Source organism: Rhinichthys klamathensis, unplaced genomic scaffold (genome assembly GCF_029890125.1).
Source record: "Rhinichthys klamathensis goyatoka isolate OS25496 unplaced genomic scaffold, OSU_Roscu_1.1 h1tg000048l_1, whole genome shotgun sequence".
Taxonomy (NCBI): domain Eukaryota; kingdom Metazoa; phylum Chordata; class Actinopteri; order Cypriniformes; family Leuciscidae; genus Rhinichthys; species Rhinichthys klamathensis.
The window spans coordinates 2,149,929-2,168,876 of NW_026606594.1; the positions used below are offsets into that span (position 1 = coordinate 2,149,929).

The following is an 18,948-nucleotide window of genomic DNA, read 5'->3' on the forward strand; positions in this document are numbered from 1 at the left end:
AGGACTTGAATGAAAATGGATTTCAGTGAGATCTAGAAAGCAGTATTAAAATTTAGGAGGCCACCCATTAAAAACACATTTCAAAAGACATTTCAGATATTTTCTCTACAAGAACATAACGGACTCTGAGGACGCAATGTTTCCGTGTTTCTCCAATTTAGAGCTCATTTTCACTTTATAAGCTGACACTTTAAGTGCTTTTTGCATGATAAATGTGTGATAAAAAAATCAAGAAATTTTAAATCTGAATCACTTGTCTGTCATTTTTATATTTACTTTTAACCAAGTGGTGAAAGACATTTAGTGGATGTATGAAGTCCATTCCCCTCAAATTCACACAGTTGCCCTATAGCTTTCTTTAAAATGAATGTCTATTTTGTTTTCTTATCCAATGACGTTCCTTCCTATGTGTTATATGTTATGTATTCTGCAGCTCTACACTGGAAATACAGCGATTTTTGGGTTACTATAGTGAGTATTTATTTTTATCAGGAGTTATGGATATGAAAAATTACAACAAACTTGATTCATGTGGAATCTACGGTAATTTACATGAGAAGGGGAATCATACTTGCATCCAAATGGCAATTATTCTACATAAAAAGGAATTCATTCAAACTTACTGCATGTTTACACTTAAAGTCACTCCATTACTTAAGTTAAGTTTTTGTAATAAAGCCTAAACATTGCACACAATTGTGTTGATAAATAGGTTTAAAGTGTCTTCCTCATCCTACTGATCTTGGTTCTATTTTTTCACAGATGCAGAATGAATACATAAGGTTTAAGTTTAACCATGTTGTTGCCTTGGATACAAACAGAGCACTGGACTCACCTTTTCCTCAACTACGTCATACATTGGAAGCTCATCCTCACTGTGAAAGACAGAACACACTTTATTATAAAAAAAGGAAATACACACAGTTGGACAAAACTCATTTTAGTCAGACTACACTGGACTCTCAAATAGCTACTAATGTCTGTCCACTATTCACATAACATGATGGCCATGCAGGGACAGAAAACGCATCCATAAATCATACACTGGTTTATGCTGCTGACGTCAAATCTTGGTTTCTCACATGTATTACTGAAAAAGGAATTACTTTGTTCCACAGGAAGTGAACATAACTGGATAAATAAACATCATTATTGGTAATGATACCCTCATGACCCCCACCCCTGAAACTGTTCAAAGTGCAAGATCTTAGTCAGCTAAGCAAACAGGAAATGGCTGCCATTTTGGATCTGATCTGGGATATTCATGAGGAAACCCAGGGAAGTCGTGACATGACATTCTGGCTCTGTTCCAAACCTTAGAGAGCTTCATTTCTGTCTACATAGGCAGCAACTTTCTAAGGCAGCACTGCGGACGAAATAAATTACTTGAAGAGTTCTAATCTGTTGTTGTGAAAACCCAATCAGAATCAGTGTAATTATTGACGTGTTCATATGGTAATTTTTTTAAACAAACATTGAGATCTTTAGAAAAACAAAACAAAGCAAAAACAAAACAAAGCCCAAACAAAACTTAAAGCAAACAAAAACAAAAAAGAGCAGAACAAAAGCATACGATCAAAGCAAACAAAGCAAAGGAACAAAAAACAACAACAAACAAACCCTTAAAATACAGAACAAACAGAAAACAAAACAAAAAACAAAAACAAAATCATAAGAAACACTGGCATGTGTTCCTGAGCCAGGTCTATCTATCTCTCAGTTTCCTTGTACTCTTCCAGAGTTTTTTTTTTTTCTTCACCCCTGCAATTAGAGAGTCCTGATCTGCCAGACACATGTGGCACCCTATAAATATCGCATAGGGCACTGCTGTTTAAGGGGCCTGGGTAAACCTCAAACCTCCCTGCCAGGCCGAGAAGAGAGGAGAAACGAGAAGACAGGACACGCCAATGAAAAAGACAAACAACAAAATAGGGCTTCAGGGAGCGCTCTGACTCTGCTGGCTTTCTCTAGTACCTGCATCTCCTCACTCATGTGTAAGATCTCACAGAACAGAATAATGCACATTTCTTACTGCAGGAATCCGAAGCGGTCCACCGCTTTATACAGATCAAAATTGGCCTCCTCCCACGGCTCCACCTCCGCACTTTCTTTACCCTGAAAGCACAAATAACACAAAGCAGTGAGTACACATCAGTTGAGACATAGTTTTAGCGTGTATGTGTGTGTGGAGTTGCTCAAGGCTTGAGTTCTTAAAGTGTTTGGCTCCACTGATCTGTGAATTTGCTCTTCGTACATATTTTAGGCAGGTATATAATGAGGGGTGGGCAGAATGTGGACAGGTTCAGTACACCACAAATAAACTATACAAAGAACAGAAATAAAGAGAGAGGCACCTGGGGCAGAAACAGATCATCCTTGAGTAAGAACAGTGTGTTTACAAAAGGAGAGACACACATGGACCACGGAGAGACACATGTTCTGACCACACATACACATTACACACAATTTGTTTTTCTAAACTTAAACTTTTTCGTAAAGTAAACTTGTGCAGTTAATTCAGGGCTGCTTAACATAGAGACTTCATTTAAATATAAGCCGATAATTATTTTGATAATATGACTGATAACTATGGAAGCTTGTTTCCGCCACAGAATAAAAAAAAAAAAGGTAATTGCGACTTTTAATCTCACAATTCTGACTTTTTTTCTCACAATTGCGAGTTTACATCTCGCAAGTCTGACTTTTTATCTCAGAATTGTGTAATATATAGTCGTAATTGTGTGTTATAAAGTCAGAATTGTGAGATATAAATTCGCAATTCTGAAGAAAAAAGTCAGTCTTTTTTCCCTAAGACTTGGACTTTATAACTCACAATTGCAAGTTTATATCTCACAATTTTGAGAATAATGTCAGAATTGCGAGGTATAATCTCGCAATTGCGTGTTATAAATTCAGAATTGCGAGATGTAAACTCGCAATTGTGAGATAAAAAGTCGCAATTATCTTTTAAAATGTTTCATTCTGTGGCGGAAACAAGCTTCCATGTATAACCGATAAATGGCCAATATAAAAATTGTAATTAAACAATGAAATAAATACATAGTTTCAATCATTTGTGTGCACTATGCATGTCTAGTTTGACAAATGGCAATTTTGTATTCACATTTTAAATGTGTCACTTAAACATATGAAAAGAAAAGTGAAGCACGCTACCCATTGACAAAATAATTTCATCCCAAAAGCCATTGAACTGTCACACCAATGACTAACTATGCAATAAACAACATGTGCACTTTGTCACTTTGGCAAGAAAATGTATGCAAATTTAAATGTAAAGCAAATGTGAAGGTCTTGATAGATCTGGGAGGGCTGGAGAACGAGAAAAGAACGGGAGGAATCAATCGGCAGGAGCGAGAACAAGAGTGGGAGCGATAAAAAAGAAAGAGTATGAAGGAAATCGAAAATCAGAGACAGAGAAGCCATATCAAGGGCACACGCACACACTCGTTTATCTCTGTCTCACCCTCTCCTGTGTGTCACAGGCATAAATCTACAGTGGGATATGCTAATCTGATGGCATGTCACAGTGACACGCATGGCTGTGGGAAATATTTCGGCCTGCGACACATGCCAAGGGCGCACCCCTCCTCCACTGTTTTCTCTCATGTCTTTTTGCATCTATTCATCCCTCTAGACCTGACAGAATGACCTCACAAGAACAAAATGGCATGCACTAACATGTTTACATTTGTATTTTATGATATTGGACTAACATTTGACATTTAAACAATGAGTGACTATTAAATGACATCACTACCTGGCTTAGTGGCATTCACACTTCCCTTCTGTTACTGTAAAATGTGACAACACCCAAAACTAGAGCCTGAACAATGAGTTCTGTAATATACATAATATGGAGTCTGTTGCAGATGCGCTGTTTGGATGGCTGTGCTTTGGAGGGGATGGATTTAGGACACATCTTCTCAGTGAGCGATTTGTTGTGTTGACAGTCCAACTGTTACTGTTGGACACAACAAAACCTCTTAAGGAATTTGGGCTCTTAATTCATCCCCTTCAACACACCGCTGAAAGGATGAATCAGTGAGTTAAATCAGTGCGGGAACAAAACATTTTTGTTCCCGCACTGGCCGTTTTTGACTTAAAATTCAGTCTGTTTCTCCCTGTTGTATGGCTTCTGAAAAACATAATACATGAATCATTCATGCACTACTTTTATGGTGTTTTGGTCATTCTCGACCCAGTCCTCTTTTACTTTCATTATCAAAACAAAACAAAAAACAAAACAAAACAAAACAAAACAAAACAAAACAAAACAAAACAAAAACAAAACAAAACAAAACAAAACAAAACAAAACAAAACAAAACAAAACAAAAAACAGGTTTGGAACAACAAAGAGGTTTTTGTGAACTAGTATCCGTTTTCAATAGTGCGTTGGGAGCAAGTTGTGCAAAAATGCAAGAATTCAGGGAGTAGAAATGTTAAAACTTAAAAAAATAAAAAATAAAATAACTAACTAAAAACTGTAATGGAGTTTAGGTGTTGTGCTCTCTTGAGTTGAGAGGAGAATCCCCGCGTAAGGGAGCTTATCACAATCCAATTAACAGACACGTTACAGAATTACAGCTCCCTAATGAGTGCTCAGATTACACTCAATTTAAACTATCAATTAACAAACCGACCATGCTTGAGAGATTTCATGAGAAAAACCATGAGACCTTACACAAGCTTTCAGTGAAAACACACATTAATCATAGAAAGGGGACAGGTGAAGTCATAATGTTCCTAATATTTATTACCACATAATATTCGTAATATTTATTACCACATAATCATTATGCATCAATGTAGTGTGAGGTCTCATTTCACTTTTAAGGCCACTTCCTTCCATGTAAGCCAACATACTTCACCTATGTCTTTTAACGAGTGTATCTTCTGGAAAGCATGGATGAAGATAGAATGCCAGATGTGAACTTGGGATAAAAGTTAGCCTCCCAACATAAGTGATATACATAGCAGCTGGGAAACAGGTGTTTCACATCATGCCAGCTACATATTTCAGCAATTCTAGAGCACTCTTTTGACCAATCAGGATCAATCTTTCTAACATCAGACAGACAACGTTTCAGCAAAGTTTCGCAGATAAGATTACAGAGAATCTTCCCAAAGAAAACCCGCACGTCGAACATGATGTGCGCAGGTTGTGAATTATCTGATTGGATCAGAGTACGTGTTTGTTGTGTTACTGTTTTTCTTGGAAGTGTATTGGAGGGTATTTGGCTGGTGAGTGAATGACGGCTGTTTTCTCTCACCTTGTCATATTTGGCGAGTATCTCAGCTCGCTCCTGTTCCAACTTCACTGCAGCATCCTGCTCTGAATTAGACGCTGGAAAGAGAAAAAAAGAAAAAAGAAAAAAAAATGCAAGCCAATTAGCTGCAGTTTTCACCGTCCAGTACGTGAATCATCTCACTAATAAGCCTGGCTTACAGAAATGAAAAGAAGTTGGACCTTCTTTGCACTTTAACAACACACACACACACACACACACACACACACACACACACACACACACACACACACACACACACACACACACACACACACACACACACACACGCACACATTCTCTCTTTTCTATCTGCTAGAGCATAGCAACAAGTGGCTGTTCACATAGGTCTGAGCCAGTATGTGGCTCTCAAGGGCAAACTGCGTCATTCACATCTAAAGCAAACAACGTGGGTCTGCTTTTATAGGAAGGTTCCGTGTTCAATACAGTACATCTGTATTATGAGGAGAAAACAATATTGAAAGTTTATAAAAAATAAAATCAGAGGCTGTTTAAACAGTCGATTCAATGCTGTCTGTCATCTTGATAGATAAAAAATATTCTACTGCAACACAATAAACTGTTTCGAAAGCATAGCCACAAGATGTAAATATTATATATGTTAATAATATGATTTTATTATAATAAGCCGGTCTGTGCAAACATCCAATCTTTCAACTCCTGTAATGACCATGTATACCTGGAAACATTTTCTGTAATTATCTGCAAAGTACTGTTGAATAATCATAAGTTGTCCCATAACTAAAAGGATGACAAAAGCCTTGAAAAGTGAAGAAATTAAATTTGTGTCATAATTACTGACTCACCCTCATGTCTTTCCAAACCTGAATGACTTATTCTACTGCGGAACACAAAAGAAGATACTTTGAGAAATCTCAGTGTTTTTTTTTTACTCCATAAAAATGGAAGTCAATGGCCACCAAAGATTCTTGGTTACCAACATTCGTCAAAATATATTATATAATATTATTATATAACATATATCATAAATATATTGTGATTCACAGAAGAAGCCCTACAGGTTTGAAACAACATGAGGGTGAGGAAATGATGACAGAATTTTCATTTATGAGTGAACTATCCCTTGAGTAACCCACATTGGTGTGAAGAAAATATAAGTTTTTTTCCCTCCAAAAACACAAGCATCACATACTCTCCAAAACGTATTGTCCCAAATAATTCCAATAATACTGAATTGCACATGCACTAAAAGCATTAAACTAAAAGCAATTGTGTTTATTTTTACAAACTGAGATGATTTTCTGTGGCATTTGACAGCATGCTACAGACGCTGCACAGCTCGAGAAACAGAGTGAGATAAGAGAAAAGTGTGTGTTTGAGGGCAATAAAGCACCCTACTGGATCCCAGCCTGGACTTTGATGTTGTCTATGAAGTGTGTAGACACACGATCAGATGGAAACATTCTCCCGTGAAGAGCTCTGCTGTGGAGCTGTTGATGTAGGATTGGGTTTTCAGTGTATTTAATGTGTCTTGGTGCCAGTGCACAAACACATCTATTTTTCACATGCAGCCGGCCAATGAAATTACCACCAGCGCACGTAGTGGCCAATCATTTCCTCTCCTGGAAATAGGTTAACGCTGACACTTCCTGTTTGGCTTGGTTCCCTTTCTGAGTGTATTTTGCAGGCAACACTTACTTACACAGGCTTCCACCAGCTTTCAGCCCTTGGGTCAAAGCCAGCCAGATTCTCAGTTCTGAATGAATAGGCTTTTAAAGCCAATGGAATTTTTATGGAAGGATGGTGCTTGTTTGTGTGTGTGAGTGTGTGTATTTAACAGATGCAAGTAGAGTGAAAATAGAAGCACGTGGAGCAGATGAGATGTGATGAGACAGTGAATGAGACTAGACAAGAAGAGTTAAGATTAGAATAGGTGAAGAGACTAGATGAAGAGGTGAGAATACACAAGGCAAGAGGAGAAGAGACGAGACAAGAAGACATTATACGAATAGAAAAGAAGAGACAAGTTGAAATGAGAATAGAGTAGTATGTGAAAGAAAAAAAATACAAGAAACAAAATGAGAGGAGATTATGTGAGAGAGAAGAAAAAAATATAAAAGAAGAACCTACTTAAGAGGAGATAGAATGTGATATGAGACGAGACGAGATGAGACGAGAGAAGAAGTGAGTATGTGAGATGATAGAAAAGATAAGAGATTATGATTATGAGAGAGAAAAGGCATGCAATAGAAATGTGTGACGAGACAAGAGCAGTAAAGACGAGAAGAGACAAGAGCCAAGAAATGAGAGAAATGAGCCAAGATGCGAAAGGAAGAGTATGTGAGAAATGAAGAGAGTATGCAAGAAACGATTATGTGCGAAGAGAGAATGTGGGAGAAAATATGAGCAAAGTAGAAAGCATGTAAGAGGAGACATAATATGAGATAAGACAAAATGAGAAGAGAAAGCTGTATGTGAAAAAAAGAAACACAACAAGATACAAGATCATGAGAGGGGAAAGACGTATGAAAGATGAGACAAGAAGAGAACAGAATAGATGATAAAAGAAGATGCAAGACAAGAAAAGATGAGATGAGACAGAAAAGTAGAGAGCATGTAAGAGAAGGTAGTATGTGAGACAAGACAAGAACAGGAGAGATGAGAAGAGACAAGATGAGCCGAGAAGAGAAATAAAGAGTAAGTGAGAGAGGAGATGAGAGAAGAGAAAATAATAGGTGACAAAAGAAGACAGTATAAGAGACAAGATGAGAAAAGTGAGAGAAGAGACGAATCAAGAGGAGATGAGATTATGTGAGAAGAGAGAATGAGTGATGACACAAAGCAAAACGAGATGGACAAAGAAAAAGTGTTTGAGAAAAGAAACAAGACAAGAGACTAAATCGTGAGGAAAAATATGAATTTGAAAGACAAAGCAAGAAGAGAACTGAATAGAAGAAATGAGAAGAGAAGAGAAAAAATTAGATTATGAGAAACAGAGGAGAGCACGCAAGAGAAGGTATTATGTGAGACGAGACAAAAACAGTCGAGTAGAGATGAGAAGAGACCAGATGAGACTATGTGAGAAATGAGCCGGAATGAGAAAAGAAGAGTATATGAGAGACAAGATGAGACAAGATATGTTAGAGAAGATATTGAGAAGAGAAGAAAAGAGATTATGAGAAACAAAGGAGAGCACGCAAGAGAAGGTATTATGTGAGATGAGACTAAAACAGTCGAGTAGAGATGAGAAGAGACCAGATGAGATTTTGTGAGAAATGAGCCGAGATGAGAAAGGAAGAGTATATGAGAGACGAGATGAGACAAGATTATGTACGAAAAGAAGATAAGGAAAGAAGTGAGTATATAAGAGAAGAGACAAGATAGTAGGCTATGTGTGAGAAACAATGAGACTAAGACTATGAGAGATAAGCATGTTGAGGCAAAATGAGACAAGACAAGACTATGTGAGATATGAGCTGAGATGAGAAAGGAAGAATATATGAGAGACAAGAGGAGACGTTAGAGAAGATATTGAGAAGAGAAGAAAAGAGTACATGAAAGATGTATGTGAGAGACAAATGGAGAAAAGATGAGATGAGAAGAGACTAGTAAAGGAGATAGTAGTTTTCCATGGCTGGTGGTCTTAAAGCTCTAGGGCCTCCATGGTATATTAGCATTCACTCAGCACCATGTTTCAGCTCAACACTCTCTCGTTCATGCTCTATACATCAGTCTGACAGCTCACGCTGAGCGTATGTGAGCACCAGCGTATTTAGAGATGAGCGAATGTTCTCTGAAGCCTCTGCGGAAGAGACGTCGTACACAAGTATGAGAACCATTTCAATCCCTCTTAATGGTCATTTGTCAGATTAACAGAGCTCATTTCACAAGGATAAGAGTGAAGAAATCACAGCTCATCTTCCCTGACAATTTACAGAGCTGCACAGAAACTGCAACAAGCTGACTCCAAATACAATTAATGTGAATTTATGAAGGAAAAACAGCAGCATTTTTTTCATTTTTTTTTTAAAATGGGACCTGTGTCACAGCTAATATTATTAAATACTCACAAATATGTGCACGAGAAACTCAAAAGTTAGTTTATCACTTTGATGCAGCAGGGATCACTTCGCAGTTTCTGGGTAAGTGTAATTTCCTACTGCACAGTATGTCAAAAGGAGTATGGCAAATATGTAGTATTCACGATGAAATAGTAAGCGAAAGAAATGGATGATGTACTACTTCCACTGGGATTCTTAAGTGTACGTCCAATGGATATTTTACTATCCCATGAGGCCGAGGGGAGCTGAAAGACCGTCAGTTTCAAAAAGCCCCCACAAAAAAAACACCAACAACAACAACAACAACAACAACAACAAAAATTGGTGGAAAACTCTGAGCTGAGCAACTCATTTCTGTAGCACAATTTCTAAGTGTTACAAGTGCCAAGAAAGTTGTTTGTGGTGCTTGAATTGCTATTGAGTAACAAAATGTTCATTAAAACGTTAATGAAATTAGTCTCGTGACACACATCCCTAATTCAAACTTGTTTATCAACACTTGATAGGCATTGATAGTTCCATGAAGAACACCCACAGAACCTTTCCATTGCACAATAGGTTATTTATTGTGGAAAAAAAGTTATTTAGATTATTCAAATGTTCTTAAAGAAAAAAGTTTTTTTTGTTTGTGTGTACTGAGGACATAGCCTAAGTACCCCCCCCCCCCCCCCCCCACACACAAGTCTCTCTTGTGTGCAAAAGCCCTAAGAGTAACGCATGTTCTGTTCGTTTTTTTCACTCTGGCATCTTTGCCTTCACAGGCGATTCCACTCAGAGTCAAGAGCCGTCCAGCTCTTTGTCACACACTAATGCTGACACTGTCTGACACCATTTAACAAAGATCATACAGTTCTAAAGGGAAGTTAGTCAGGCAGACATTCCCCAGCTATTTTTATCAACACTTTAAGAACTTAGTGATTTCTATTTTCTCCCTCACTTCCTGTAGACTGTTCTTCTGCCTTTCTTAATCTCTCCACCTCTCTTTATGGTGAAAATACCCAGATCTTCATCAGAGTGGTTGTGGTATTTTCAGGCATGGTATGCCAATGAATGGTCTGGATCTTTATGACTTCTCAGATACACACACAACCCTGTAATAGCGTCTGTCATTACAGCTCACTCGTACATGGGCGGCTTTTAGCCACAAACACCAAGCCATCATTCAAATCACAGCGTCAGGTTCAGCCCACGGTGGAACAGATGTACTGTTTAAATCAAGGCTTTTCTTTTCTAAACCATGACAAAGCAAATGTTTAACAGGGATATTTATGCCAAAAACAATAATTTAAATACATTTTGTGCAGCATACACAGTGTGTGCTGAAGATATTAGCATGCAAAGACTCATTGTGCTTTCTGCCTCCATCTTCTCTCTCTTTCTCTCTCTCTCTCTCTCTCTCTCTCTCTCTCTCATCAGAGTGCAAGTGTGTGACTGTAATGTCAGGCCTGATTGGTGACACGCTCATTTCCCGCCTGTTGTTCTCTCCCCTTGACTCATACATCATTTCATCCTTATTTTATCCTTAATGAAAGACAAGATGGAGCAGAGACCAAGGGCGCACACGGTCGAAAAACAAATTGAACATTTGACAGATCAATCTCATGTGGTTATAGCTGCAATGTTTCTACAGTGACATTTTTCTTTCAAATGTAGACGTTGAGGAATAAAGATTGTTTGAGAACAAACCAGAACCCGCCACATGACATAGAGTCTGCATATTTTATGACAGACCCAGATTCTTTCACTCTCATTTAATGCATAGATAAAAGTACAGCTTTGTGTAGAAAATACAAGATCCAGTTCCTATTATTTTTAAGTGTCCAAAATAACCAATTTGTAATTATGTATTATTATCGTCTTACCAACAGCCGGTCCATCTTTATTCAAAACGAAATAAAAGCTGACATCATAATGAAATGTAATGATATCATAGATATGTTGTTTTAAAGAAGAGACAGATGAATGAGGTCATCGGATCTTACCTGGCTCAATCTCTCCATGGTCTGTATTGCCATTCAGATATTTGGTATGCATGAGTGTGACAAACACACACACACAAATACTCACACACGTATCAGTTTTCTTAACTCGCCATGTTAAAGTCAACTTTCAGCATGTAAACTAAAAAAGTCCAGTTTCTCATCACTCTGAGTGAAATGAGACGCGAAGGGGAGACAGAGAATGAGGGGAAAAGAGAAAGAAATTGAGAAATGAAAGAGGAATGGTGGAGAAAGATGACAGCAAAGAGGAAAGGAGGCAACGAGACATGATCTGACAATACGGCTGTTTGTTTACTTCAGAGACACGTCACACTTCAGACCCACACACTACATACCAGACTGACTGACTAACAAGAGCTCCTATTCACACACACACACACACACACACACACACACACACACACACACACACACACACACACACAGACCTCTTACATATATCAGTTGTATCTTATATGAAGTGTGTAGAGCAAATGTAAACTTACTTAAGTAAATCTCATGTGTCTAGTTTTATAAGAGATCTCAACAATGTCTCAAAATGTGCTCATTTGCCAGGATAACAAAACAGGGCTGTACAGTGTGACATATATGTAGAGTGTGTGAGACAGAGCCACTTGTTTGTGTGAAGTGAGAGTTTGTTGTGTGCTTGTTTGTGTTTGTGAGGTTAGGGCTGCATGATTAACCGAAATTAAAAGTTTTAATTAAAGCTGCAGTCCGTAGTTTTTCCTCTTTGTCGCCATCTCTGTTCGAAATCTGCAATTGCAGTTATTCGCGGAATTATCAACTTTACGTGGGTTGTGCCTCGGCACGGCACAGCGCGGATGATCCAATGTTTTGAGGAGAATGTGCGGCTGTCAGTCACCGCGCCGGTGTCGATACTGTCATTCAGAATCACAGATTCTACTTTTTGAAAGTATGACCAACATGAGAATATTCACCAGAAAATGTCATCTGAACAAGTAAATAACATCCACTTTTGTTCTGACCAACTAAGGGGGAAAAAACATTGCAGTAAATCACGCTGATTAAATCTAATGATCGCTTATCATATCACATCAAACCGTGCAAATTATACTTTGTTATCAAATTGTTAATGTTAACAACTTCAGCATTGAGTGACTACATTTAATGCCCTTCTGATATTATCCTTGTTTTCGCATGGGCCCGGTGACTCCGGTTGCAGTCTCTTTTTTTCTGTAGCCACTCCAAAGTCTTTTTTACAACGGGTAAATCTCCAGTTGTCACTGGTGATTGTCGTTTGAATATTTCTGGATCCGCCATCAAATTAATAAGTTTAATTATATCAAGTGCTGTGAAAAAAGGCTATAAATCTCCACCTCCAACATCCTCAATATAGCTTATACTAGCCGAGACTCCTTCTTTATGTGTACAGATGTGACGCAAAGATGCTCGAATCTCCCGCTGAAATTCACCAGTACCACTGGAGTTAAAAACATTATTACAAGCTTACCGCTTTGAATCGAGCTAAGGCAAGCAGATAGTTTTGAACACTGGCTGGTTATGTACTTGCTCAAAAATCTATTTTAGATCATTTTTAACCGAAAAAAGTTACGGACTGCAGCTTTAAATAAGCATATGAACAGCGTGTTTTATGTTCAAGCACGGCACTGCGATCAGAGCATATCGATCGCTTCACAGTAAATGCTACTCCATATTTACAAGCGCTGTGAGTTTGAGGCCCTTATAATGTGCATTTGAAAAAGCGACACACACCAATCAACTTTCCAAACTTGTAATGAGAAGCGTTTACAAATCTGTTGTCCAACAAAATAATAATAATAATAATAATAATGTTTATTTTCTATAGCGCCTTTCAAGAACCCAAAGTCGCTTCACAATGTAATACAAATAACAAACAAATAGCAAACAAACAACAAGCGAACAAATACAAAGGCCATCTGCTTACGAGAGACAGAACAGTTGGAAACAAGCATACACTGGTTTGAATGAAAAGATAGAGATATTGCATTATTTATCAAAATATGCTATTATGACAAAGTATGTAGCAGGTAGAGTTGGAAAAGTGTAGAACAGAGAAAACAGTGATGAGGATAATGATTTATTGGGCAAGCTTGAAGAAATGAGTTTTCAGATGTTTTTTGAAGGACCGGATGTTGTCGTTCGCACGAAGATTCGGGGGCAGCTTATTCCAGAGCGTAGGGCCAGCAACATTAAAAGCCCTACCGCCCACCGTGGAGAGTCTGACCCGGGGTACCACGAGAAGGTTTTCCGTGCTAGATCTGAGGGCCCGAGTTGGAACGTATGGCTGTACCAAGTCAACAAGGTATTTGGGTGCCGGGCCATGTAGGGCTTTAAATATTAGGATTAACAGTTTAAATTGGATGCGGTGTATGACAGGAAGCCAGTGCAGTTGGTGAAGGATAGGAGTGATGTGAGCAGATTTTTTTTTATATGTGAGGGTGCGTGCAGCCGAGTTTTGAACCATTTGGAGACGGTGTATTGCTTTGGTGGGTAGTCCGCTATATAATGAATTACAGAAGTCCAATCTGGAAGTGATAAAAGCATGAATAACAGTTTCCCCATCTGTAAATAACAGTTTCCGCATCAAAAGAGAATATTAAAGTTTATACTCCTAACTCACTTTACGTCAGAGTTAAGTGTTTGAAATAACTTCCTTCTGACGTGACTTCATATCACAGAATGATATTATTTTATAATATTGAATACAGTGAAAAAGGCTACGTCGATTAGCACTGCATAATATACTTTATTCTTATGAAAATATTTTAGATGTCTAGAAGATTATATATTGTCGTAATGGTGTGTTTATTGTCTTCATGTTTCATCAGTCCAAATGTCTCTATCTGAATTTTAGTCTGCTGCAGCGGTATCTGGATGCCTTTGTCCATATAAGGGATTTCCTGGATCGTCATAAGTTTTAATGGTTGTCTATTTACACTAAGTGCAAATAGCCCACCTTGTTGGCAGAGGCTATTTACACCAACTTCCCCCACTGACTTCTGGTTGGGCCAGACAAAATTACGGAAGACAGTAGTAATAGTGTAGGGGTAAGGCGCATGGAGGTTTTGATGCAAATCGACCCGAGTTCAAATCCGCCTTTTGCCGAACTCGCTCTACTCCCTTTTCCCTTCACATATCAGATCGGAAAGCCATTTATTTTCAATAATAATGAATAAAATATTCGGTTTAACGCGTGTTTAATAATAAAAGTGTTTATTAGTTATGAATGAAACAGACATTACATCACATGTGTGTACTCACTTTACATTTTTATCACAATACTTTAATATTTTAAAATAAAACTTTAAACCTTTCAAAGTTTGTAATTAGAAGATTTCAATATGAACTCAAATATTTCTCAAAATCTCCCAATACCAAATTACCTTAGATACGCTATTCACATTGTTTTTATGGCTCTATATTTTACTAACGATTGACTCATTTGTCTATTTTTAGTCCTCCAAAGCAATTGTAGGAGAAACGTTGGAGACAGAAACTTTATACATGAATGAACTATATCTCAAGACCTCATTAACGTTTCCTTTGAACAGTTTTCCTCTGAGATGACAACATATTTTAGCTTTTGCCTCTATTAACATATTTTAAAAAAAAAAACTAAAAAAAAACTGATTGAGTTTTCCTTGTAGTAAAAATGCAGTGTGGGAGGAAAAGAAAAAAAGCAGAATATGAAAAGGCAGAACAGATAAAGGAGAGAGAGGGAAAAAAAGAACCAGAAATAGAATATGAGGGAAGCAGAGGATAAATTATTTACTCATGCGTATCCTTGTGTTACACCACTGACCTGAGACTACCACTTGACTCAACCAATCAAACGACAGAATCAGCCTCTTTCACTTAAGAACAGCTAATCAAACCATCAGCTAGCCTATATGCTTTTAATATATTCCATGATATCACTGTTTGCACATTAACATTAACAATAAGCTACACTAAAAATCATTCTTGTTTTTAACCCTAAAACAGGCAACGTGTCTCACGAGATACATCGTTTTTATTGTCTTTTTTTTGGGGCATAAGAACGATTTTTTCATCAAATTATTTTATCACTTATGACAGCCTGGTCTGTCTTGAGTATGCTGGTCACATGATTTGCTTCAAATTTTTTTGTGATCAATTAGTCAGCCTGACCTAAATCCAGCATGGCTGCCAGTGGTGCAGAACATTCAGATTTTGTAAATATATATTAAACTTACTTTTTCTTCTGAAGAAAAAGAAGGAGAAGGAGAAAATTAAGTAATATGTTGTTCATGTTGTTATTTAGCACGTTTTGAAATTTATCTGTCTCCTGAGACACGTTGCCTGTTTAGGGTATAAAAAAGGGATTAAACTACCTCTATTTAAAATGCACTATTCAAACTTAAATGATTGTAATTCAAGAATGCTTTGGAATATAGAACTAATTTTGGTCTTGTTTTAAAGAAAACAGTCAGCAGATTAATGCTGAAGTGAAACCACTTAAAAAAATGTACTTAAAAGTATGAAAAAGTTAAGGAAGTTTCAAACTTACATTAAATCAAATATACTGTACTTAATATTGATTCTTTTTTATAAAATATGTATTTTACAAAATATTTTTTACTATAAAAATACAATAAAATCAAAGCCATTATCTAACCAAGTTGTGCTCCAAATTTGAAGTTGATATCACAAAAATTGAAGTTCCCATGAGATTTTGTTTAGGCATAATACCAAAAATAGCCACCGGGTGACTTACATTCCATTGAATTTAATTGTATGGATTCTGCCATAACAAATTAATAAATTTCAGTCCAAATATCACCTCTGTCACAAAATATGGAACCTTGAGACTCAGACCTTTCTGACAATATGTGTTTTGTCAAGATTAGAAAAGGTTTTGATCATAAATTATGAAACACGACGATGCCCAAAAGGGGAGGAGCCCATTAAAATAATTTAGAGTACCGTTTCTATAGTAACACAACGTCCAATTTCAAAACAAGTTTCACAGGCTGAATCTTGAGTTTGTAAGCTTTCGAATGATATATAATTTATTTGTCAACATTAGATCAGGTGAAGTATGGAATATAATTGTTTTAAACATGCAGTGGCAGTAACAGTTAACAGATTAATGACTTATAAAATCCAACAAAATATATCAAATTAAAAAATATATATATTTTGGATGTGTTTTATTTAAGTCCAGATGATATAAAAAATGAAATGAAATTATTTTTTGCTTAGTATTTTCCACTCTTGCCTGTTTAAGGGTTAAAATCTGAAAAAAACAAACAAAAAAAAATTCAAAAGAGAACCGTTACAAACTCCTCCTTGTCCGTCATGCAGGGGATTGTGGGTAATTAAAGCTGAAAAAGCATGCATGAACACATGCTTCGAATACAATTGATGTATACTATTTTCAATATATTATTATTTGGGATGCACTGATTCTCATCTTGCAAACTACTAAGATGTGAGATTAGACATGTAAGCAAGAGACGCAGCCTCTTATTGTCAGGAAGCAACTCGGAAAATGACAGGAAATAAGTTTGGAAATGCAACAACATAAATCAACATTATCAACCAGGCATTCACAGAGTGAATCCAATGGTCTACACAAAATGTGCCCTTTTATACACGCACATACAGTACAAACACAAAGAAAGGCTGATAAATGGAGAAGCTGGAGGAGGAAGTTAACAACAATATGAAATAACTAACTTAGAGATATCACATCATACTTCCTTAATAAAAGCTTTTGAGGTAAACATGTATGTAACCATGAGCTATAATGGGCACAGCTACCAGAGGACTTGCCTGGATTGCTCAATTCAGGGTTAGATTGATCAACAAACTTCCCCATCATTTTGAAATTGAAGACTAAACCATGCAAAACAGGCTTTTGTCTCGATAATTCAAGGTCAAGGGTGGAGGCTTCTTTGTGAAGCAATTGCACACACAAATAAACGTGCACAGATAGAAACATGGACTTCATGTCTTACAGGGATTCACACAAAACATAGCATTCTGTCATCATGTACATCGTGTCGTTCCAAACCTATTTGATCGTTCTGTCTTCCATAGGACACAAAAGAAGAAATTTTGAATAATGTTCACAATGTTCTTTTGAAAGCTATGGCGGGGAAGATTTTCAACGAACGATGACCTAAATTTAGATCTGTTCCTGTTGGCTGATATCTTTAAGAGCAGAGTGGCTGATAGCCGCCATATTGTATTACATACAATACACAATGCATATAGTATAACGGGCATTTTTCAAGGTTTGTGGAATATAATTGTGCGAATATAAGAAAGTATTATAGCATTTGCCTTTCTATAACTAATAATAGAAATGCAAACGGTATGATACTTTTCATATACCATTTACATTCTTTGTTTAACATTTCTACCTAATAAAAAAAATAACTTCTTCCCACTTCATACATTAATCAGCCAAACAGAAAAACGTATGTCGAATATCAGCTGATATATCAGCCTTAGTGATGTATCGGACAAACGCTAGTTTTTAATTTTTGTAAATTATGACAGAACAAAGCAGCTTTTATCAAAAACAACACTTAACTTTGTCCTTGCCTGCCTCATCACCTACACAGACATATAAAACAGCACACAACCTCTTCACATACACATAAGTTATGATATTTCTAGTGCAAAATCACTAAAATAACTGCAGCAGCGACAAGCTATAAACCAAACCAAGCTTTTCAAAACCACAAGAGACACAGTTACCCCAAACACACACACACACACTGTCTGGTTGACTATCTTTATGGGGACTCCCCGTAGACGTAATGGTTTTTATACTAAACTGTATATTCTATCCCCTTACTCTAAGCCTATGCCTAAAACTACCCATCACGGAAAACTGTCTGCATTTTTACATTTTCAAAAAAACGTATTCTGTATGATTTATAAGCTTGTTTCCTCATGGGGACCCTCAATTTAGGTCCTCACGGTGACACAAGTCCCCATGAGTCGGTGTGCATTCCGGTTGAAGTCCCCACCGGGAAAAACAAGCGCGCGCACACATACACACACACAGCTCAGTTTCGCATACACACCTGCAAACCGACCACTGGCGCGGCGGCGGGACGGCGACACCAGCTCCTTAACAATCTGCAACACTTGCATGATCAGAAGAGGGCGGGGTCAAGGCACGGACAGGTGTGGTTGGGGGCGGGGCCAGTGCAGGGTAAAGCACAACGAGCTTCATTCTCGCACCCACATACAAAAATAGCAAAATAGCAATCAAAAGATGATTGGTTTCTCTAAATAAAACGCAGGATTTCTATTTCTACAGAGTGTAGCGAATTCTTCCATTCATTTTATCATTGATCGTCTCCTCCCCTCAGTCTCGTCTTTGTATTCATTTCAAGTTCCTTGAATCCAAAGGCAGCTTTGGTCCGTAAGACCAATTAAAACACATCACTAATTCATAACACATCAATTAATCACATAGTTAAGCATCCAAAACACAGTTTCTGTCTTCTTCTGTACTTCATAAACCACATCAAATCCGTTCAGAAGCAGTATTTGGGGTTAAAAACAGCAATGCATCCTGCAGAATTAGCTTTCCGCACTCCAGGTCCCACCAG

General features: G+C 37.4%; 1 protein-coding gene across 1 annotated transcript in view; it reads right to left on the reverse strand.

The window, feature by feature from the left end:
* usp6nl (USP6 N-terminal like) overlaps positions 1-18,639 on the reverse strand; it is a 32,649-nt gene extending 14,010 nt beyond the window's left edge. Inside the window, exons 1-4 of the mRNA XM_056247517.1 lie at positions 18,415-18,639; positions 5,293-5,366; positions 2,033-2,115; positions 836-875 (exon numbers count right to left, since the gene is read on the reverse strand). Of these exons, the coding sequence (XP_056103492.1) occupies positions 836-875; positions 2,033-2,115; positions 5,293-5,366; positions 18,415-18,484 (267 nt within the window). The 5' untranslated portion in view covers positions 18,485-18,639. The remainder of the gene's footprint in view (positions 1-835; positions 876-2,032; positions 2,116-5,292; positions 5,367-18,414) is intronic.
* Positions 18,640-18,948: the final 309 nt, after the last annotated feature.